At 39.4% G+C, this 24,406-nt stretch overlaps 1 protein-coding gene and 1 long non-coding RNA gene across 4 annotated transcripts in view; one reads left to right on the top strand and one right to left on the bottom strand.

Moving 5' to 3' along the window:
* Window positions 1–13,142, top strand: part of LOC120715371 (butyrophilin-like protein 2) — a 42,811-nt gene extending 29,669 nt beyond the window's left edge. For 2 of the 3 annotated variants that reach the window (XM_040002331.1, XM_040002329.1), the window contains exons 2-7: window positions 3,722–4,057; window positions 4,584–4,613; window positions 6,007–6,273; window positions 9,938–10,252; window positions 11,638–11,737; window positions 12,371–13,142. In XM_040002331.1, the coding sequence (XP_039858265.1) occupies window positions 3,722–4,057; window positions 4,584–4,613; window positions 6,007–6,273; window positions 9,938–10,252; window positions 11,638–11,729 (1,040 nt within the window). In that variant the 3' untranslated portion in view covers window positions 11,730–11,737; window positions 12,371–13,142. The remainder of the gene's footprint in view (window positions 1–3,721; window positions 4,058–4,583; window positions 4,614–6,006; window positions 6,274–9,937; window positions 10,253–11,637; window positions 11,738–12,370) is intronic. The other variant, XM_040002330.1, reaches the window with a different exon arrangement.
* LOC120715389 lies at window positions 12,654–21,455 on the bottom strand. The gene is made up of 3 exons (XR_005691618.1): window positions 21,332–21,455; window positions 16,804–16,808; window positions 12,654–13,002 (listed from the first exon to the last, which is right to left on the bottom strand). It is a non-coding gene; the product is annotated as an uncharacterized LOC120715389 (long non-coding RNA).
* Between the last annotated feature and the right edge of the window lie 2,951 nt (window positions 21,456–24,406).

Genomic DNA, 24,406 nt, shown 5'->3' with positions numbered 1-24,406 from the left:
ATTAGTCATATAATTACATTATTTTCTGTTTAAAAGATGCATTACTTAGCAGCACTTAGGTAAGTAAAATAGGTCTTTGTGTCTCTGTCCTTCACTTCTACCCCAACAATGTGGCCCAACTACAGACAGGGGTGATGGCAGTTAATGTTGTTAGCTAGTGCTAACCTACGTGGAACCTCCAGGGTTTGTTAAAAGTGTTGGTGGTACTGCTGGTGATGGCAGCAGCCCTGACTATTAACGTGACACATTTGGCTGCATCTGTTTCTATTTTTTTTCTGTTTCTCTCTCAGCTTTTCAGCTCCACGTTTTTTTCTTTTCTTTGTCCATCTTTATCAAACACGTCTTCCACACTAAACTCTGTTCTGCAAGGTGCACCAGTGCACAGAGAAGGTGGCCTGAATAATTATATCGACAAGGAAAAGAAAATTGACCCATCGGGCCAGATTACCAGTCCAGCCCTGATCCCACTGAGCTGTGGGCTCTGGATCTCCAGTCTCAATAGCAGCTGTGTTCTGCTAATGTTGCGCTGAGTTACTGGATGCTGTCAGAGTGGATGTTGGCTTTTACTCATCCACAGGTCTCTCATGCACAACATATAATTTTATTTAGTTTTTTAACTCTTTCAGGGTCTGTTTGTGTTTTAGTCCCAGTTCTCAGAGCGAGTGATTCAATGAGTGAAGAGGCCTGGTAGGATTAATATGACTACAAAGACGAACACTAGGCTCCATTTCCTGAAGTTTTCTACAGTCAGAGTTAAAACCTTTTGTGGCTCATTAACATGAGGCTGTTACTGACTGCGATGTGCAGGTTCAAACTGGCAGGAAATTTTTGAGAGCTCAGCTGGTGAAAAGGACACAGATTGGATGTGTTTCAAATCTTTATCAATGAAACATTTTTGGCCTCACAGCGTTGAAACTGTTGCTGCCTGAATTGGTGATATTTCATCAAGTGGAAATGAAGAAACCTGCTGTCACAGAAACTTTCTTTAACCTCTGATGAGCCACCTGGTCACCAGTGACCTGGTTAGAGACAGGGTTATGTTCACTTTTATCTCTTTATATGAATTTTTTATGCACTTGCCACACTTTAATAGAAATATCATCCCAGAAGAACTGCAAGACCAAAATGCTCATGAGACACTTGAACCGAGAGGCAACATCTTCTACTTTCTGAAACTCTGCTTGTTTAGCGTGTAGCTAAAAGTCAGTCTACACCTAACACCAGCACATGTGGCTCACTGGTGACCTGCTGGATGTTTATGAGTTTAATACGTTTCTTGTTATCTTGCCAAATTCTCCTGAGCCCACACCTGTGTTTGTTTGCCCCATAAACACAAAAGTATGAAAATCTTTGCACCAAATCAGAAATTAAGAAATGACATCACAATCTTTCCACACAGCTTTGTGGTAATAACAATAGTTTAGATATTTGTCTGTTTTTTAGTGATGTTTGAGCGAGAAAGTCAAGTTTCGTCTTCTTCAGGAAACGGATGAGGTGTGTCCTGCACGTGCACGTCTGTTTCTAAGAATCTCACGTTTGTTCACTTTCCTCTCCACCTCTGTCAACCCTGCACACAAAGCACAATGTGTGATGGGGACGAAGCACTAAAGGCAGGAAGCAGCCAGTCAAAGTGACTATCAAGGAGTGTGCCTCTACTTCACATGCAGTCGTTTGTGTAAAGATACCGCATCAAGCGGATGCAGTCATATTAGCAGAAGTCCATTTACAGAGAGAGAGAGAGTGTTCACTTTAATGGACCTCGCCCTCTGTGTTCTGTCAGTGATGCAGCACTTTGTTCAGTGAGCGTCTTACTGAGCAGTTAGCAGCATTTTAAATTATGTTTAACAAGCAAAGTAAAAACCTGCTGCTGAAAAGAGGAAGCAGAGCAGAGAGCAGGACGAGGACTTTGGATTTGAGCCGTGCTGTCAGAGACTCTGCTGAGTGCCCAAAAGATGAAGATTAGATATTTGAACACTTTGTGTTTTTGAAGCTGTTGATGTAATTGATTATTGCTGTATGATTAGAGCATGTCTGTGTGCTAACAAAAATAGCTGCCCTGAACGCCTGGCATAAACTCTTGTAGAAAACTGTTACAGCTGAGATACTGGGACTCAGTATTTGTGAGACTGAAGAGGATGATTAATACAGGGAACACAAAAGAATCATTTTTCAGTGTCATCAAATACACAAATATTGACCCTTCAATTAAAAAGAAAGAAAGAAACTTTAAACTGACAATAAACATTTACTGAAAATTGACTCATGAAAACTGCTTTTGAATTGTTGTTCAGCAGAATGATTAAAAAAATGAAATTGTTCTGGACAAAAATGGTCCTCTTAATTACTTTACTACACAACCTTCGGAGGCGATCATTGTAATGAAGCGAGTTTTGTAACCCTCAGTGACACTTCTGCACTCGTCGACACTCCTCAGGAGAAAACTGCTTCAACTGTCTGTGGTTTGAAGGGTGCCTTTTGGAGACTACGTTTCACTCCAGGATGCCTTGATAGTCTTGAGATTTCAAGAGATTTTCTTTGGTGCCAGATGCACCAAAGCAAAGCAAGAACATAACTGAACTTCCTCCATGTTTCAGAGCAGGCGCTGTGTTATTTTCTTTATAAGCCTTATTTTTGCATCTGTGAACATAGAGCTGATGTGACATTTCAGAAAGTGACTAAATGGCAAATTCCATTCATGCTTTTTGTGATTTGCTTTTAACACTGGTGTCCTCCTCGGCCGTCTTCCATTAAGTCCACTTTAGCTCAAACCACAGATGGTGTGATTTGACACTTTAGTGCACCTCTAATCTCTTATCTCTTGAAACTTAGTGATGAAATTTGTCATCAAATTTCCTCTTACGTTCATGTCCAGGGTGGCTACAGTCCTGTGGGCCTAAAAACTTGATTAATACAGTATATTGTACTGTAGTCACAGGGACTGTTTGGAGACAGTCTTATAGCATTTACCTTTAACATGCTTGTCTTTAATTGTCAGTCACATCACCTGAGACAGCTCTGTCCTTAGCTCACTTTTACCTTTTAAATAGGCAGACTGATTACAAATGGTAAATGGCCTGTATTTGTATAACTAAGGTCCCTAAGGACCCCAAAGCGCTTTACACAACCTGTCATCCACCCACACATTCATCCACTGGTTATGGCAGCTACATTGTAGCCACAGCTGCCCTGGCTGTGGCTCCACACTGACAGAGGCGAGGCTGCCGGACACTGGCGCCACCGGGCCCTCTGACCACCACCAGTAGGCAACGAGTGAAGTGTCTTGCCCAAGGACTTCACCCGAGACTGTCCAAGCCGGGGCTCGAACCGGCAACCTTCTGATTACAAGGCAAACTCCCAACTCTTGAGCCACGATCACCCCACAAGTTAGAAATATATCTGTGACAATAATTACAGGACACACCTCGGTTTAAGGTCCCTATAGTCATCTTATTTTTACTCTTTTTCTAGAGGTACCATCATTTTTGTCCAGACCAGTTTAATCAGTTTGTTTTTATGAAGGGGAACTGAGCTAAAATATATGACTTTTATAGGGAAAAAGTTTGCTGATTATATTTTTGTGGCTTTATTTTTCTTTCATAATTAGTAAAAATCAAGCGTGAACTTTCTTCTGAGTGGCTGTCCCTGACTCATAAATGACTCTCATTCTATCCTCATCACTTTGTATCTGAACACATTGTTTAATTCATGTTTTGTCTTTCAGGACCACCTGACAGCAGAGTGATTGTGATGGAAGATGATGATGTCATTTTACCCTGCTCCCTCAGCACCAATCAGAACATTGAGAAAAAACTGTTTGTCTGGAAAAAGGAAGGAACAGTTCCTCTAAAGGAGGTGTTCATGTTTGCTGACGGTACATATAGTAGAGGTCAAGATGAGGAGTTCAAAGGTCGAGTCTCACATTTTCCAGAACAGCTGAAGTACGGCAACGCCTCCATAAGAATGAATAAAACTAAGCTGGAGGACAACGGAATCTACACCTGTAGTTTTCCAGAAATGCAGCCCAGTGTAAAAACATCCCGCATTGAGCTTGTTGTTGGTGAGTGATTTTATAATTCAGCTAATTATTTAAGGATAAAACAGTCAGCATGCACATCTGGCATGCTGACTGCCCACAGCATATCTGCAGTGATATTTGCAACATTTGGTGAAGGAAACTGAGACCTTCCCATGTCAATGCTGGTCCTGCACCTGTCTATTTATCAAAGATCTGAGGTGTCCATAGGGTTCAATAAAAAAAAAATTAAATGGAATAAATTAAATAGACTATAAACACTGACTAAGTTAATGTTCATTTTCCTTATATATGAGACACACAGTGTTTTCTGACTGTGATCAAAACACATCCACAACCAAAAACTAGTCTATTGTATAAATGTATAAGGACATTTATAAAATCTGTGACTGTGCCTTCTTTTGTTATTTAACTATTATTTAAAAAAAGAGAGAAAGAATATGTCTAATAGCAGGTTAACACTTCTGAGTTTCTTTTCTCCAGTTCTATCTGACTGCCAAGATGTTGATAACACAGTCACCTCTAACATGTGTGCTTTTTTTCCTTTCAGAGGGCAGATTAAAGGTCCGAAACTTCCGAGGTGAGTCCAATTTTTGATAATGTCGCTGATCATTACATCATTGTGTGTGTGTATCTGAATGTATCACTAATAGGTAAAGACATACAGCAGCTTCTTCTACTTGAATCATACAACGTGTGTAAAGATTATCTTTATAAACAGTCCATTGTTCAAACAATGTTAATGATTGATTTCTTTGATTTTTGCCGTACAGCATTAACTTTGTAAACATTTATTAAAAATGTAAAAAAAATAAATGTAAAATTTATGCAAAATAAATTACTGTTTCTGTTTCTAGAAAGAAAGAAAGGAGCAAAGAGAGAAAGGGTCTGCTGAAATCTTCCCATGTTTTGTTTTTTATCCAAGTTGCAGTTGCAGCTATTTGATGTTTTATTTTACAACTGGACAGTATAATCAAATAAAATTTTGAAATATCAAACATAAACTTATTTAATGCACATATTTTTTATATTGCTTTCTTACAGAATGTATCAGGACAAAATTTTTAAAATTCCTCCAATCCTAGCAGGTCTTAAAATTAGGTAGATAAAGTACATCCAGAAATAACCACCAATAAAACATATTACACTGTGTAACAAAAAACCAAGGCAAAAATGCATAAGCACTGTGTGAAAACATAAGAAAAAGTCATAATGTAGCAGCGTGTAGAACCATCTTTAGCAGTCTCTATCATTGTTATGGAGGAATTGTGCCCCAATCTTCTTTGCATTGTTGCTTCAGTTTAACTGAGGTTTGCAGGCATTCCTTTATTAATAGTTTACTGAAAATTTTACCAAAACATTACAGTTAGATTGAGGTCTGGACTTTGGAACATTTTTTTAAGCCATTCCGTTGGAGATTTGCTGTTATTTCCTGAATTAATTTCAGCTTCAGCTATTAGAATACTTTCTAGAATACTTTGGTATAAAGAGGAGTTCATGGTCAACTCAGTAACTCAAAGGTGGTTAGGTCAAGCCCAAATTAACACCCGTACATTTCTATTTTGGTCTCATCTATCCAAAGGGCATTGTTCAAGATGTGGTTTGTTCAGATACAACTTTGCAAAACCAAGTTGTTTACTGTCCTCGTTCTTGGATAGAAGAAGCTTTCTCTTGACAACTGTTCAAAATAATTAATATTTGTTTAATCTTTTTCTAATTGTACTGCTATGAACTTTAGCATTTAACACTGAGGCCTGTAGAGTCTGAGATGGAGCTGCTGATTTTTTTTTTTTTTTTTTAATTAATTTATTTATTTAAATTTTCTCTTAGAATTGCATTTACGAAGTTATGTTAATCAGTGCTGGAGATATGATTAAGGTCGTACTGTGACATCTAATACTATGAAAAATCACACGTCATATTGTTTCATTGTTAATATTGTCTTATGTTTATGGTGTATGATGTGCTCACAGGTGCTGCTCGAAAGCCCTATGTCACAATACTTAAAGACAAAGGGCTTCTGCAGTGTGAAGTTCCAGGTGCTTTTCCTAAACCTACAGTGGAGTGGAAGGACAGTAATGGGAAAACACTTCCTTCTAAGATGGTGCAGGATGAAGAAGAACAAGGTCGCTTTCACCTCACCATCCAGACTACTGTGACTGATCCTGGCTGCTATCGCTGTATAGCCACACAGATGGAAAAATGGCATCAGATTTCTTCAGAGATTTGTGTGCATGATGGTAAGTGTTGTTGTTTTGTTTGTTTTCTTTTGTTTTGTTTAATAAATGTGAAGAACAACATGTGAGTAAATGCTTATAACGAACACTAAGAATGTAGTCTGGGAGGAAACACTGTAACATAAAATCTGGAAGCACAAAGATAACCGATATTGTTTTCAGATATGTAGAGAGGAGATGTGTGCTGAATAACACACATAAAAGATCAAAACATTTTTATTCATGAGGACGGATGCAAAAAATTATTTTTGTTTTGAAATAAAGTAAAATCATTTATTAAATTATTAACCATATACACGCAATAATAGCTTGCATAAAATGCATAATAATGCCTATTATGCATTTTACACAGAATTGTTAAAGGGGGAAACTGTTGTCAGTAAAAATTGACGTCATGCTAAACAAAAATCTGAGCCCTATCTCCTGAAAGAACAATTTCTTTTATTGTTTTTTGTTTGTTTGTTTGTTTGTTTGTTTGTGTGTTTTTGTTTTTTTTAAGGTTTCCGGGTAACAGATTAAGTCCTGTTATTGTCCTTAAATGCAGGAGTCACAGGAGCCCACTAAACATCTGATTTCGGATAGGTATGCAGATCATGTCTATATTGGGCACATCAGTCCTTGACCAAATCTGGACATCTATACGACATTCAAACTTAGTCCACAATCTAAACGTCGACCATGACCCAGCTTGGATGTCAATATGACTTTCAACATTTGAACTTTGATAATTTTTTGGACTTCTGTGACAAGTGCAGGGAATTTACATGATTAAGACATTTTTTATTTACAAATATCAACATTTTTGTTATCAGTGGGATACATATGAATAGGACTTATTTACAATATTATGTGTAAGCCTACTGATTTATTCAGTACATGTGAATTTTTGTTATTTAAAATTTTCCTTTTTTTGTTTTTTTTTGTTTTTTGTTTTTTGTTTTTTTCCTAACTGGTTATTATCCTAACATTATTTTAATTAATGAACTTTGCTTGTCTGTCTTGATGGATGCTCAGTTATCCCAAAAGGTTCATTCTGTTCATCTGGACGTAGCGTTTTTAGTGGTATTGAAGCCAGAAACTTCCAGAAAGGTTACAGAGTTGATCTTAAAAGGTAAATGGCCTGTATTTGTATAGCGCTTTACTCAGTCCCTAAGGACCCCAAAGCACTTGACATTCAGTCATTCACACACTGGTGATGAAGCTACATTGTAGCCACAGCCACCCTGGGGCGCACTGACAGAGGCGAGGCTGCCGGACACAGGCGCCACCGGGCCCTCTGACCACCACCAGTAGGCAAACCTGTGGTTAGTATTTTGCCCAAGGATATTTGGCATGGAGCCAGGAGGCAGCCTGGGATCGAACCACCGACCTTCTGATTAGTGGCTGACCTGCTCTGCTACCTGAGCTACAGCCACACCAATGAATGGTCTTTGATCAGTAGTTGTTGATCAATGGTCATTACAATTTGCATCTTAATGCTCAAGGACCTGACCCCATTGTTCATTCAGTGGTGCTAGTTTCAGTCAAATGTACTGTTTATAAGATTGAGGAGCTGAGACTGAAGAAGTCACTGGATGAGCGACGAAACAAAACTGAAAACGTAACCAGTTTAAAACTGTCATTTGTTAATTTGTGTTAAATATTCAAAACACTGTTAATATTTTAAAATGTAAAATAATAATGGTTAAAGTATTTAGGAACATTTTGAAATTCCTTACAATGTATTTAATTGTAAGGAATGTAATTAATAAATTTAAAAGAGCATTTGCATCATATATGGTTCATTTTTACAAGTATCCTGTTTTATTGTAAAAAGCTCATGATTGTAAGAGGAAGTGAGTGGTGTTGTGATTGGTATCAGGATTACAGATGGAAAGTACAAGAGGTTTGTGCAAGTATGTATGAACTGGACTATCTGCTCCACAGTCACTGTCAATGTGCACATTTTGCAAACTGCCTGTGAGAAGCTGAGGACATTTCTGCACGAAATCCATCTCCAAGATGGATGTCAGCTGATCACTGCCTTTCTTCACACATAACTGTACAGAAATACAGAGTGAAAAGTGGATAGCTCCAAGATGCTTCGGGCTCTCGACACTAAAACAAAAGTGAGCAGCTGCTCGATGGATTTCGTACAGAAATGTCCTCAGCTTCTCACAGGCAGTTTGCAAAATGTGCACATTGACAGTGACTGTGGAGCAGATAGTCCAGTTCATATATACACACTTGTAAAAAAAACTTCTCGTACATTGTGTCACTACTTCTGAGTCCTGCTACTGATCACAGCCACAGTCACTTCTTTTTATTATCATGAGCTCTATACAATAAAATAGAATACTTTTAAAAATGAACAATATATAATGCATATCCTCTTTTTAAACTTATTAAACACATTGTACTCCTTTTTTCTAAATACTAAATACCATCATTATTTTAACAGTTTAAGAAATGGCTAATTTTGTGGAGCCAATTTAATTAAAAACTTTTAGATAACGTCTTATTTCATAGTGCAGTCTTCACATGTTCTATCCAAATGCACATGCTCTGTCGAATCACCTTCTAATTATATTCAGTTTTTAAACACTTCAAGGATGGATAGCATAGCTAGCTTGTAGCTGATTCGGTAGCAGCATAGACTCTTCATCTTTCCCTACTCCACTTTTCTGCTCATTGGGTCAGATGTTTAGTTAGTCCTCGGCCTCCTTTCGTAATAATGATACTTGTAAAAAATGTAGCCTGTTTGCAGCTCTGGAGGCTAGGATTACTGAATTGAAGATCCGGCTCCGCACCATTGAAAGTTAACTAGGTCCCTGTAGTCAGTGCGGGTGAAGGTAGCATAGCCACTATTAGCTCTCACCCAACAGATAGTCCGCAGTGGAGTCTTAAAAAGAAGCCCCCAGTACACTACCAACACGTTCATTTCTCTAAACATTTTATCCACCTGGTGACACACCCACCAAGGAACAAACTCTGGTAATTTGCATTTATGTTTTGAGAAGCTACAGATACCAGAAACCATAGTGAATGGTCTTCCAGGGGCCAGAATTGGCAATATTGAATGAACCCTGAAACTGCTGGGTTGCTCCAGTCTCCATACCAAATATCCTTGAGCAAGACTGTCCTCTATCTGTGTGTGTGTGTGTGTGTGTGTGTGTGTGTGTGTGCGCGCAACCCATGGTCTGGTCCCCTCCCCAGTCAGACCATGGGTTGCATGTTTAGCTGCATATTGTCCTTAAATTGCCAGCTGTCCAAAAAATGATGTGGGCTTTATAGATAATTGGAAAACTTTCTGGAGGAAACCTGGTCTTGTTAGGAGAGACGGCATCCATCCCACTTTGGATGGAGCAGCTCTCATTTCTGGAATTTTAATTCATTTGAAGCCTGATGCTTAGCCTTCTCAATCCTAGCTGGAAAACTGAAAAAACTGTTTTATTTGTTATGTATCCTCCCCTGGGCCTAAACTTAAAATATATCTGTGCAGTTATAAAACATAACCAAAAAATACAAATAATAGACAACCAATCTGACTAACAGCCAAAATGTTCACAAACTGCTGTTTCAGCAGTGAAGGAGAGGACGCAGTTGTAAATTTTGTGGCCTGACATTCCTTTTATCTCATTCACACTGTATATGAACACACTGTTTAATGCATGTTTCTGTCTTTCAGGGCCACCTGTGATTGTGAAAGAGGGTGACGATGCCATTTTACCCTGTTCAGTCTATGATAAAAGGAACATTGAGTCAATGCCTTTTAACTGGAAGAAAGTAGGACCAGCAGGTCAAAAAGTGATTTTCCTATATGACCCTGGAAATGATGGCAGAACAAGTCAAGATGAGCAGTTCAGAGGTCGAGTATCACATTTTTCAGACAAGCTGAAGAATGGCAACGCCTCCATAACTATCAAAAATACTAAGTCAACTGACAATGGAAAGTACATCTGTAGTTTTTCTGACAGAAATCTTCCAGTTTTTCTTCATGTTGGTGAGTTCCATCATAAAATACTTGATTATTCTTTGATCAAATTGGCCACACAGTCAGAATGCGCATCTGACAGGTCCCCACAGCATTGCAGCCACATATGTACAGTAATACTTGCTTTTTTTGTTAATGAAACTGAGACCTTCCCAGGTGCATGCTGGTCCTTCACCTCCCTGCATATTAAAAATATGAGGTGCCCATAGTGTCTTCACTAGAATTAAATAAAATCAATACTCTTCAGTGTAATTATGAATACCAAATTAATTCATGTTCACTTCTCCCTGTATATCCAATACAAGTTTTCATGAGCTGCTGCTGTACTAAACAAGAACCTTTTGGATTACATTATGTTCTTGCATCTTTTAGAAATCAATTGAGTGTGGTTAATAACTTCCTCATGTGAGGGTATTGAAGAGATTGGTGTTTTTTCCATATCCTTCAGTTTTTGGCACTCTCTCCTATGGCAGTAAATATAATTATTGACAACTGAGGCTATTCTAGATTTTAATGGGTCTGTGTTATTGAGAACTAATAAATAAAGATTATTAAACCAATTAAGTGAGTGAGTGGAATAACGTAAATAAATGAACACCTTTATGACAGTATCACAGATGTGACTGTAATACAGATGTAAAATTAGCCGTTATAACAGAACAGATGTGTGAGGTTAAATTTTACTGTGCAGAAGTACCAACTCAGTTAAGCTCTATAAAAAAAATGAGGGGCACATATACAGCTAAAGACTTTGTGTGGCAAACTTTGTGTAGTAGGTCACAGCAAATTTTATTTTAAAATTCACTATTGCACTTCCATTAAAACCAAACGCACTCCCCACTCTGTTTTGAAGAAATGGAAAATAGACTTTTGGGGCAGTCTTGTAAATCTTTCTGATTTGTGTAGTTTTTTGTTTTTTTTGTTTTTTTTTTGTCCCCTGGTTGTAGGATGACAGTTTAAAAAAATAATTGGGTTCCTCACTAATGACTGGGGCCTCACAGCATTAAAATGCACAATCATGCAGTTTAGTCTGAGAGCACAGACTCAACACGAATAGATCCATGACACCTTCTGAAACATTTTGAAGTTTTTTTTCCTTGAGGTGGAATCTGATTGATCAAACAGCCTTCTTCATTCAGCCTGGATTTGATGAACATTGAGACTTTTCACATGAAACAACTGGTTAAGCAGCACAATAAAAAACAGCTGTTTACTGTGTCCTGTGAGGTTTCTGATAATGAGGGTTTCATCTTTAAATCACATTTTACTGTCTAGTTTTTAGTTTTCATACACTTTGAAAACTATAAAAATGTGTTCTAATCTAGATGTTGTAATCTATGTTCAGTACATGTTTACTATTACGCCATGAACATGACCACTTTTTTGTGTTTCAGATGCTGCATCTGGGAATGTGATGATTAGAGCTACTTTTATTTCAGTTACATTTGGAATCACTGGAATTGTTGGAGTTTTAATATTCCTGTGAAGCTTGATGTAAGTTTGAGTAATGTATTGTGTCAGCTTAACCATAATGTCAGGGTAATATTCCTTTGTTAGTGTTTCAGATGAAACTTTTCATTGCCTAGGGCACTGACATTTATATGACTTATGCAAATCCCACAATTGTATACATTTGACCATTCAATTGAGCACTAAATGGTGTGTCACAATCACAACAGTCATGTGAAAATCTACATATTTTCAAGCTGGATTAAATCGCCTCTGTTTCAGGATCCAAATATCAGGGTAATGCTTCAGGTCTAAAACACAAACCAAAAAATGTATAAATGCTGAGGGGAATAAATGGAGAAGTTGATGCTGGTGAACAGGGTTACCTTTGGCTCTGACAAAAACATTTTTAAACCTTTATTTATACGGATACAACAGTGCATTTTCATCATGTTGTGGTAAAATTACATGTTAACTATGTGTAATAAATGTGCAGAAACAGAGCTGTTAGGAGTGGCTGTCCCTGAAATGACAGAACAGCTGGTGAAATGCAAACCAGAAGAAAAAGTGTTTGTTTACCCTGATAAATGATGTAAAGAGAATTTTAATATAACTTATACAGTCTGCATATGATAACGACAGATGTGATTTAAGTATTTTTTTTCTGCAACCCCACAGCTCCAAAGTCACAGGAACAGTGTAGAGCATCCAGTTATCATAAAAAAATCAAAGACCACACAGACAACTCTCCACTTCTGAAATTCTCCTGCAGTGATCTGAAGCTGTGCAAAGGATGGAAGAAAACCTTCACGTCACAGAGCTTCACTCCACTTTTTCCAGGATGTGAAGACGTACACTGGAGTGTTATTAAGAACCTTTTATTTCCTGCACAGATGTGATGAAACTGTAAAAAATCCTAATTGGTCACAGAGCTGTTTGATATAATTTGCCTTATTTGTAATTTTTTTTTTAAATGTAATGTGAGGGTAAAGAAGATCATAGAACAAGTGATGACAGTAAAACATTAAAGTGACACCAAAGGAACCAAACTATAAGAGACTGACCTGAGAGGTTTGTGTATGACTGAGTGTGGATGAATATTTGCAAGTAAACTGTTAGAACATCAAACATCTGGAGCTAAAATGCATTTAACATTGATTCAGCTGTATTAAACACGAGCACTGATAAAACAGATGCTGAAAAATGATAATACACTTTGTGTATAATGTGCCTTCTTTAGTGTGCATGTGCCTTTGGTATTAGTTTAGATTTTTAAGGCAGTAAGCCAGTCTGGGGTGTGCTGCTGATGACTGATACTGGAATTGTACTGAAAGTGTGTTTATGCTGTTAACTGATGATTTTACATTACCATGTTATTTCACAAAGTGCTTAAAGATTTCTGTGAAAGTCTAAATAAAACAAATGAAAATAAACTATTGTGACTTTTTTATGTCTTCAAACTTTTATAAAGGAAAACAGAATTTATTCAACTATAGTTTAAGTTGATTTCAGGTTTTTGAGGGTAAGATGAATTTTGAATGTAGCAGAATTCTATTATTTAAAACAGGACTTATCATATAAAGTTTCTAATATCAGTCTATATCTGTTGTCTAATATTAAAAAAGAAACCAAAGCGTTTCTACCTGCAGCAGCTAATAGTGTGTTGGGATGATTGTTTCTCTGTCAGGAGTCGACTGTCCTTTAGTGATCTAAATATTAGTGTTTCCTCCACAGTGATGAAGCTTCTTCTGCTGCTCGCATGTCTCTGCTCACTTTGTCTGGAGTCACGTTTGGACATGAAAGCAGTAAGAAGACTGACGCATGACGCACTGAACTGGAATCAGCTGGAACTTGGAGTCCTGGAAACTGCAGTTTATCTGTGGAGGGTGGATGAGGTGTGCATCAGCATTCAGCTCAGTCTGAAACTTTATCACATGTTATGAGACACCATGGATCCCAATAAACTGCTCAGATCAACACTGAAGCATTGGCTGAGGTCACACAGACTCCTGGACTCTTACTCCAGGGTCAAAGACCTGCACAGATCCAATTTTAATTTTATTGGATTGTATTTACATTTTAGATTTGCAAAGAAATTAAAATCAGCTGTTTGTGGTGCGAGTGCACAGGAAATAAACAAACCAAAAAACTGAATTGTAACTGTAATGTGATTACTGTATTTAGTACAGCAGTGTATCACACTCAGCACTGCTCAGATCAATACTGAAGTATCAGTTGAGGTCATGTGATTACAGCCTCGTCAAACAGCTGCTCAGCGTCTGAGGGTGTTGTCTCCTGCAGAGAGATGCTGCTGTTTCAGAGCAAAAGTGCTTTCCATCAGACCTCATTAATACTGCATCATCATCATCTTCTTCCTCATCAGGGCTGCTGGGAAGTTTATTTATAGATCTTATTTAGTAATGCAATAGTTGTGGTTAATCATTCAGATTTAAGATGAGACCTCTTCCATCTTTTCCTTCAGTACTTCAGTTTGGCTGTAGCTGCAGTTTGGAAGCTGTAGTGGTGGAAAGTAACTAAGTACATTTACTCAACTATCATGTTTGAATGCTTTTCTAAGGCAGCTGTTAGGTTCATATAGTGAAGTTAATTAAAGGAAACATCAATAAAATCAGCTGGGTTATGATCTGGTGACTGTAAAGACCATAACATATGATTCACATCATTTTCATCCTCACCAGAGCGACGAGTGAGCCCTGCTGAGCTGCACATGTCAACATCTGTACACATCTGTCCAAATCATCTAAAACTTCGCTCCATTCAGAACAGAAACAATCTGCTCTAAATATGTTTATATATTTCTTTCCTAAACATCTATGTTTAAAGAATAACTTTATTCATCTTTACAGGAGTTTGACCATCAGTGAGAACAATTTTGATCCAAACCATGGCAGCAAAACGCCACCACATCCATTCAGTTTTTATTTCAGTTCTAGCTTTAAGATTTGCCATGTGAAGCAACTATAAACACTTTTGCCTTTAAAAAATACATTATAAGAATTGCTCTGGAGCATTAACCCACCTGGACTCACACAAATAAAAAAGCTGCGATCACAATATTATGATATCAACTGATCCTTTCAGTCCTGTAAGCTGTGAGATTTGGCCTCCATGGATCAGACTTGTTTGTTCACCAAATCACACAGATGTTACATGGAAAAGTAAATCTGCCATGATGGCAGGACTTAAAGTTTCCTACCAGGACATTGCCCAAAGCACCACACACTGCCTCCTCCAAGTCACCTTTTTCCCATAGTGCATCCTGGTGCCAGGTGTTTTCCAGGTAAGCAATGAACCAAACCCCATCGTTCACATGATGTTAAAGAACACGTGATTGATCAGACCAGGCCACCTTCCTCCACTGCACACATGGCCATTGTTGGTGCTTTCAGTGGTGAACAGGGGTCAGCGTGGGCACCCTGACTGTCTGCCCCATACAACATACTGCGATGCACTGTCTATCAGAACCAGCATGAAACTTTATGGCAGTTTGAGCTACAGTAGTTTGTCTGTTGCATCGGACCACACGGGATGACGATCACTCAAATCATTAAACTTTTTCTTGCTTCTAACATCAACTTTGAGGACAAAGAAGAGACGATCAGTGCTGTTCACGTCAGCTGTCAGTGGACAGACTGTTATACCTGGTCAGTGTGAATCAGTCATTAAAGGTATGATCCCTGTACATCAGAAACCGTTATTGTAACGCCTCTTCATAAATGAGGAAGTAATTCCAGGCCCATCAGTATACCACCCACTCTTTCAGGACAGGTAGGAAAGGTTACAGCTGAACGGCTGATGAAATGGCAAAAGTACAGATATTCTGTACTTAAGTAGAAGTACAGATACTTGTGTTAAAAAGTATTCAGTAAAAGTTGAAGTACCAGCTCTGAAATGTACGCAAAGTAAGAAAATAAAAAGTATCTGCTTGGACGACATTACTGCCAGCTATTTCTGTCCAAAACTAACTGAAAATTGTGCTACATTAATGTAACAATAAAATGACATCAGTAGATTTGAATAAAAACGTTATTTTAGTCTAATTCTAATTCTAATTGTACTCAGTTTGAGTAATTAGTTCATTAGAACCTCAGCAGAGAAAAAGAAGGATGATTATAGAGGAAAAACAGGAAGTTTATCCTGCACTAACCTGCCCGGGATTTTCATGCAGCCTTTAAAAATAACACAGATAGTGTTAGTACACACTGACTTTTATCCAAATCAGTCCTCACAAAATCACGTTGGACCTGTTGCTATTATACTGACTGATTTTAATCTCACCACTGTGCTTTCTGTAGTTTTTCATTACATCCTTTTTATTATCAATTCCTTCTTAAAATGTATTAATTAGTACTGTGCAACAGGAGAGCAATTGTGTTGTATTGTCATTCATAAAATAACAATAATAATCTTCCAAAGAGCTTTTTTGTCTGGATGAATAAACTTGACATAACTTCAGGTTTGAGGCTCCTAAACATGAAAAAGACGTTTAAGAAGAACAAATCTGTCAACAGCATCAAGTCTTAGTGGTAAATGGGCTCATGTGGGCACGACTGACCACACTTGGTCAGCACTTTTTTGTGCACACTCACACACTCATGCAGCCTTATATGATATCCGAGAAGCACTTTGATTATATGGCACATACAAACGATAAATCAGACACTTGTTTCCTGGTACTTTGTTCTGGTCAAAGTACTCGACTCAGTTTAAACACAACTGCTGCCAACAGCTGACGATCTGTTTGCCTTTGTTTTTGTTATTTTCACCCTCATGCTGGCATGTAGTAGAGATGAGTGAGTTTCATGACACCAACCTTCAGTCCACAACTCTCACTGGAAACTTCTACGCCTACAGATTCTTTATGAAGTCAAGATAACGTGCTGTACAAAGGCCGACGTACAAGGCTGTTATTCCACAGGCTGTGATATCTGGGAAATCAGGGCTTCTGTACACAGTCAGCTTGTTGTGAAATCTAATTTCCTCACAGGTGTGTCATTCAGAGGAAAAGTGGGAGTGCCGGGATTTTCTGAAATCTGTAAAAATAACAATAATAAAAAGATAAAAAGAGGGAAACATGTTTTAAAAAGTACAAAATCTGTGTTATAAAACATGTAAAACAAAAGTCTGAAATAATGAAAATTTATATTCGTATTGATTTCTTAGGAAGACAGTAGGACATGAAAAACCATCTGTCCAAATGAAGGTTTACATTCACAGCTGACTTCTTGTAAACTTTCAGCAGGAAATCTCTGGGATCAGGTTTACAGACGTAAAAACCACATGCATTAACTCTTATAAAAACATTTCAGCTTCCTGTGGAGACCATAATAGGTTTATAGCTCAGCTCAGTGGGTGGATGAATCATAGCTCACTTTATGCTTTGAATTTCTTTGGACACAAACTGTAACCACGCCCACATTCTCAGGTTCTCAGTAAACATTTTATTGCCGGATATAAAAAGGCTCTAACTGTTATTTAAGCTGCTGTAAATGACGCGTTATGTCATAAAATCTGAAGTCTACCTGTTGATTAAGCTAAATGAGACACTGCGTGTTTTTATAATTCAGCTGAAGGCTGTGAGTCACACTTTATAACACTTCTATTGCACTCTTACATGTGATAACATGACAGACTGAAACTGACCAAAGTCAAAAAACCTGGAGGTCATGAAATAGTGCAACACAAAAGTCTGTGAAAGGCACTGAAGCTCAGAAGACAGTCCTTCAACCTTTCAGGGGGCCGACCTGGAGGTCGAGGGCACAACAGTCCATAGTTCAAATGTTCAGGGGGCCGGCCACGAGTCCAACAGTGGCCACGGAGCAGATCAGGGGGGCGACCACGTGGTATGTGGCGGTGGCTAAGCGGGCATGACTGACCACACTTGGACAGCTTGGCTGGCGGTGACATGGGCGTGTACGAAAACCCTCGGGTGGCTTTGCAGGTGGTTGACGATAGTGTGAATGCGAAATGTGACACCTTGGGTGGTTTGGTGGGTTTCCGTGGACGGGCTGTCTTGACGGGCCCCGGACGTGGACGTGCTGGACGTGGACGTGGCTTGGCAGGCAAGATGAGACCAGGCATGGCGACACCTCTGGCTGGGTCAAGACGAGACCTGGTGGCAGCATGGCGGCTGCAGGCGATGGAGCAGGTGGTGGCGCTGCAAACGATGGCGTGGACAATGTCACCTGAGTTTAAATGAGTCTAGATCTCTATTTTTTTTTTAATTTCGGTTCGACAGGGGAGAGCAGTGTGAACAGTGCCACGGACAGAGTGAAGCAGATAATTATTTGTAAAAATAATTTAAACACACACACAATAAACCTGTGGATAAAAAGCAAGATATAAAAAACAATAAAACAGTTGGTGTTAACCTAAAACTGGTATCAGTGAGAAACTTCCAGACAATGAGCAGAAAAAAATGGTGCAGTCGATAAAAGGACAAAACAACAGAGACGTCCAGCAGACTGTTCGGCACCACTCAGTCCAGAATTTGTTGAAATCCTAAATCCTGCGACCGTTCAGGAGCTCAGCTTCCCTCGGTTCTGACCCACGAGTCCTCAGCAGAGCAGCAGTACGTCCATGACTGTAGCAGCTCCTCCCATTACCGCTTCCAAGGTTCTCCATCAGCGGCTGAGGCAGTGAGCCACATCAGCCTCAGAGTCAGACACAGGAAGAATCCGATCAGCCCCAACTCAAGCTCCACTCTCAGGTTCTTCTCTCTCGTCCCAAGTTCTGCTGAACCAGAACCCAGTACCCTCTCCCTCCAGTACTCAGCCCATCTCTACAAATCTCTCCAGGAAACATCAAGTCTCCTCTGTTCAGCCCTTCTTAACGATCACATCTGGTGCAACGCATCCTGACTGCTGATTGGCCCTTATGCCTCGTGTCAGGCTACTCAGTTAAGTAAATTAGCCAATCTTGGGTGAGGGAAACGTAATCAGTCAGACTTTACACCAAAAAATAAAACTTTAAAACCAATAAAACCAAACCTATGCTAAAGCCTTAAAATAGAATGACTTAAAACAATAAAGCACCATAAAAATAAAAACATGAAAGTCTCACTGTCATGGTCCAGGGTCATTTTGACCCAGCGTTTTGTGTTTCCTTGAAGTTCATTTTTGTGCCTTGTGTTTATTCTGATTTTGTATTAGTTTAGGGTTGAACCTGAAGTTTAGTGTTTTATCAGCCCTACCTGTGTCTGTCCTCGGTGCTCTGTTCATGTCCCCGTGTTGTAAATCAGTCTGTGTTTCCTGCTTTACTTTGAAGGCTCGTGTTCTGGACTTCCTGTTCTATTCTGAAGGTCTGTGTCTGCTGTCATTGTGTTCAGCTTGTGTCCTCCAGTCATCGTGTGTATTAGGATCAGCTGTTCTCCCCTCCTGTGTGTGATTACCTTGTGTGTGTATATTTAGTGGGTGTCGGTCTGTGTTCGTTGTCGGCTCGTCTGAGTTCATCTGTGTCTCTCTGCCCCGCAGCCCTTTTCGCATGCTCTCAGGTTTGTTATTTAGTTTTTCCCAGCTTAGGTTTCCGTTAGTATTTCTCATGCTCCGTTGTCTGTTTCTGCCACTTTTAAATAAACGTCACACTCTTCATCAGTCGCTTGCTTGCATTTTGGGTCCTCATTCATCTACAACACGACTGCTGCCCCAGCCGTGACACTCAGCACATCAACACTCTGCATTATGACACACTGATCTCCTGCTGTGTGCAGACTGTCTGCGTCTCCCTCAGTGGGTTGTTGGTACTGAGTGCTGATAACGAGCTGAATGTTCTCTCTCTGCCTTCTTGGAGCTTTGACCTGCATTTGTGGATTTCATGATGAGCTGTGACCACAGACGGGATTTCTGGAAGTCTTCCTGTGCACTGATTTCCATCACAGTCTGAAGTCTCAGCTTTACAATATTGATTTTCAGTCTCGTCCGTGAGCACAGAGAATTCTCCAGATCCTCTGAATCTCTTGGTGTATTTGTATAAATATTAAGAAAGATTCGCAGTTTTACATTGAGGAACATTATTCTGAAATCGTTTCACAGTTTTAGCAGACTGATGAACCTCTGCCTCTGTAAGATCATCTGTTTACACCTGATCACATCACTGACCTGCTTCCGTTTTACCAACTGTTCCTCCTGCTGTTTCTCACTCAGCCTTGTGTCACCTCTTGTTGTGCGGTGTGCAGATCCCTGTGTTCTGTTTTTATTTACAACTTTTTAAATTCTGGTTGCACTGTTAAATGTTAGAACAACATTATAGTCATGAGAGCCCCATGTTGGTTAACACTTCTTTCCAGCAGCTTCTTGATTCTGGACCTGCAATCATCTACAGATCTTTACTGTATCAATGCAAAGGTTTGTAGAGTCAGAGCTCTCATTGTTTAAAAAAGGTGTGAATTTGAAAATAGATCCACGGTTATGTGGTCCAGTGTAATTTTGTAAAAGTTCACCACTTTGGCATAATTTAAAATTACTGTGTGTCAGCAGAGCATTTGTTCAACCCTCTTGGTCTTCACCTGGAATAAACATTTTTGATGATCTGTTCGACGCTCAGGGCCTTCGTTCATTTCAGGACTTAAGGACACTTTTTCCCTTCCTGCGTCTTCTTACTTTGTGTACCTGCAGCTCAGATTTAAAAGCATATGTTTCCCCTGGGACTCTCCCCTCCATTCTCATCCCATGCTGGACTGGATCTTGCCCAAATCTGTCAGATCCTCTGTTTCCATAATTTACAACAAATGAGCCGAACATGATGTAAAGCCTCTGCCCACTGAATCTACTTGGATTAGGGAACTGGGAGAACTACAGGTTTATATAGACTGGGACACAGTGTGGACTAGTCTAAGTTTGACTTCTGTGAACTTGGCACATCAACTAATTCATTTCAAAACCATCCACAGAACCTACATTAAACCCTACAAGAGATCACAGATGAAGCTACAGGCTCCGTATCACCGTCACATGTGCAACGATTCATCACCAAGCATGTTCTTACACATGTTCTTACGCACGTTCTTACACATGTTCTTACACATGTTCTTACATGTTTCACATGTTTTGAGACTGTCCAGTTATATCTGACTTTTGGGTCTTTGTGAACTCTGTGTTATCTGAGGTACTGGAAGTTTTTTATATCCTCAGTCCTGGTCTTTGTCTCCTTAATGATTCCTCTGACATCTCCTTAAAACAAATACAATGCAAAATCCTGTTTGCAGGATTCACATCCACAAAGAAGACAATCACAAAGCACTGGTTCAGTCCTGACATTTGAAATCATTCTTGATGGGATGTTTTCTGTGTATCGTTAACCTTGAACTTACCACTGCAGGATTAAATAAAGCTCGACACACAACTGTGGAAGCTTGGAAAACCTTCTCATCCAAAATTATCAGCTGGAAGAGGCAATAACTGGTTGTAACTTGTGTACGTTCTAATATTTGTATTTCCACCGTGTTTTTTTTCGTTCCTCTCTCCATGCATTGTGACCAATGTTGTTTTAGGGAACCAACCCTGCTGTAAATCAATAAAACATTGATCACAAAAGAAGGTGTGAATTTATTGATTTAGTGATGAGTCGTGTTTGCTGTGGTGATAAGTTACTGAATTAAAACTGATTTAAAAATGTCCAAACACTACAACATGTATTAACTGTAGTTATGATGTGAAGAGACGCCACATCATGTAAATCTAAAGAGCTTCTTTTTCTCTGGATAAATAAACCTGACATTAAAATAAGTTTGTGGTTCATAAACACTGTAAAGCACAGACTGCATCAAAGCGCCCTTTATTCCATCCATGCATCACATCGTTGATCACACAAATGAAACATCACATTATTTTGGGGCATCTCGCTCAAGGACGCTTTGCTAACCTGAGGAGCTGCATCAACCTGACCTAAGTAGTGGAGACTCTCCTACTCCTCCTCCTCTTCCTCCACAAAAACCTTCACAGACCTGTTCCCAGTCTGACTCCATGTGCCTGCAGTTTTTACAAGAAGGTTTAATAAAAATGTGCAGAGTTATATCTGAGTTCAAGCTGCTTTAACTTGTCTTATTAGCTGACTTTTTAAAGACTTTATCAAAGAAAGTATGTGTGCTTCTCCTGCTCTGAGATTGAGCCTGGTGCCACGTAAAGCTTCTATATGCTGCACTTTGTTGTGGTTAAAGTACTCGACCATTTTAAATTCATCACTGTGGACCAACCCACAATAAACAAGAAGGAAGAGAGCCGACTCTGTTTACCTCTGTTTAGGTTGGATTTTCACTCCCATGCTGGCCTGTAGTGGAGCTGAAATGATCTTCAGAACTACAAACCACAAAGCCTCGTGGCTGCTGCATCGGCCCAAACCTCTGCTCTCAGAGTCACAGACACAGTTTCTTCACCTGTAAAAGGGCCGTGATGGAGAGGACGAGGTCTAAAGAGGTCACAGCTCCAGTAACGCTCTCCTATTTAAAATACCTGAAATGCATCAGCTGTCAGTTTTCACTTTCACATGAACACGTGTGACAAATAATTAGTGGTGCAAAACGAAAAAACTGGATTCTTCACTCACTTTCGTTGAAGTCTACAAAAGAAGGCTGCATCGTGCATGTCTGTGGTTTCTGTACAACCACAGAGATGTGAGGCCGTTATTCCTGTCAGTGCTGGAAAGTCTGGTTTTCTGGATGACGGCCAGTTTATTGTGAAATCTAATTTCCTGACAGGAAGTCTGTCGTTCAACTGGAGTTAAAAATCGTTGTTCTGTTTAATAACTTTATACTCTGGGTTGTAACATCGTTCCTCTATTTGACTTTTACATGAAATTGAATCAAATATTTAAAGGCCTGCAGTTCATTCAGTTTCCAGTAAAAAAGTGAAGTTTGAGGACTTGGTGGTAAAATCACAACTTCTGTGAGACACAAAGATATACTGAGAACAAATAAATAATAAATCTGTTTTAAATGGGTGTGTGGGATTCTTCTGCTGATCTGTTGAATGTTCTCTGAGGGGGGTCTCATCCTCTGGGTCACTTTCAGGATGCAGCAATGGTGACTTTATTTCATGTAGTTTCATTCAGACTCATTCACGAGCAGTGGCAGGAAATTCCATCCATCTTCTTCTGCTTATCCACGGCCAGGTTGTGGGCACAACAGCCTAAGCAGAGGAGCCCTCGGCCACCTCCTCCTCCAGCTTTGTTCTTTATCTTTTGTATTTTTCGCCTCTACTTCTCAGCTGTTACTGTTTACGAGAGTGCTTCCTGAGCTTTTCCCCTGTATTGAATTGTTTTTAGCTAGTTAGTCGTTCCTGTGTCTGGTTTCTACCTTTATTTCCTCACCTGTGGGTTGGCCTGTGTTCACCTACACCTTGTTTCCCCTGAGCTGTGTTCATGTCCACTGCTGGTCCTGTGTTTCCATCTTTGCTTCTGTCTGCGTTCAGCCTCAATAAAAGTTTGTGTTTTGTTCCCTAACCTGTGAGCATTTAGCTCCAACCTGCCCACTCATGGCAGTCTTTGTGTTGTCAGCGGATCATTTTGAGCTCCTGATGATTTGATAATTGAAGGCGGATTCTTCCATCGTAGATCTGATAATTGATTCAGTTTTATGGTCCCAAACACTGTTTCAGCTTTTTTTTTTTAACTGTAAATGATGTCATGATGTCCACAGACTGAACCTTAAGGGTCCACACTCTGAGAATAATCAACATAAAGGATTTATCCTCTGCTGACTCACAGTTTACCCCTCACTAGAAGCACACCCTGCTCTCTGCAGTCATTATCAAAGCACAAATCAAACCAGTTCCTCCCACATGAATGCTGCTCCCACGTTTGATGGACAGCAGATAATTGTATCATTTAATCTTGTTTACACTCAGTACACTTTCTCTGGAATACGTTTGACTTACAGCTTTGTGATTGTGATAACCAACCAATCCAAACACAGATTTGAAGCTTAGAGAACCGGTTCCTCCACGCTCTCCTCACTAGCTTTGATTGACTGTAGAGATGAACTTCAACACACTGAAAGCCAGATGTTATTCTTCAATCACTGGTCTTAGTTTCAAGTTTTATTTGACACAACATGTTTATTTTGGAAATGATGGTCCTGTTAAAACCAGGACAGGGTTCATGTGTGACTGACAGGTTGCTACATGTTAGCGTCTCTCACTGCTCATAACTACAGTAAACAGCTCTTCAGTTCACTTATTCTATCATGTCATATTTATTCAAATATGTTTAAAAGAGCAAATACAGATCCACACTGTCAGAGGTTTACTTGCAACAAATAGAAATATATACGTTCAGTTTTGTGTCATAGCTGCTCGTCCAGATTTCAGTGCGCTGAGATGTGGTGCCTGTGGAGGCCTTTGGAGTGTTTTTCAGTCTTTGTTGTCTAATTTTGGTGTAAATGTGGCCTCTGTTGTTAGCAGACAGCTGTTGCCCTCAGTGTGGTCTTCTGTTGCTGTGGCTCATCTGCTTCAACGTCAGATGTGTTGTGCCTTCAGAGATGCTCTTCTGCGTGGTTCATTAAGAAGTGTGGTCGACTGAGTTGCTGTTGTCTTTCTATCAGCTCAAAGTAATCTGGTTATTCTCCTCTGACATCAACAAAGTATTTCCACCCTGCTGCTCACTGGATAGTTTCTCATTTCAGACCATTCCTTGTAAATCCTGAAGATCTCAGCACATCAACAGTGTCTGAAATACTCACACCTGCCCGTCTGACATCAACAA

Source organism: Simochromis diagramma, unplaced genomic scaffold, assembly GCF_900408965.1.
Source record: "Simochromis diagramma unplaced genomic scaffold, fSimDia1.1 OVJJ01000438.1, whole genome shotgun sequence".
Classification (NCBI taxonomy): domain Eukaryota; kingdom Metazoa; phylum Chordata; class Actinopteri; order Cichliformes; family Cichlidae; genus Simochromis; species Simochromis diagramma.
Note: the sequence above shows the minus strand (reverse complement) of the source record. Positions and strands in the feature narration are given on the sequence as shown.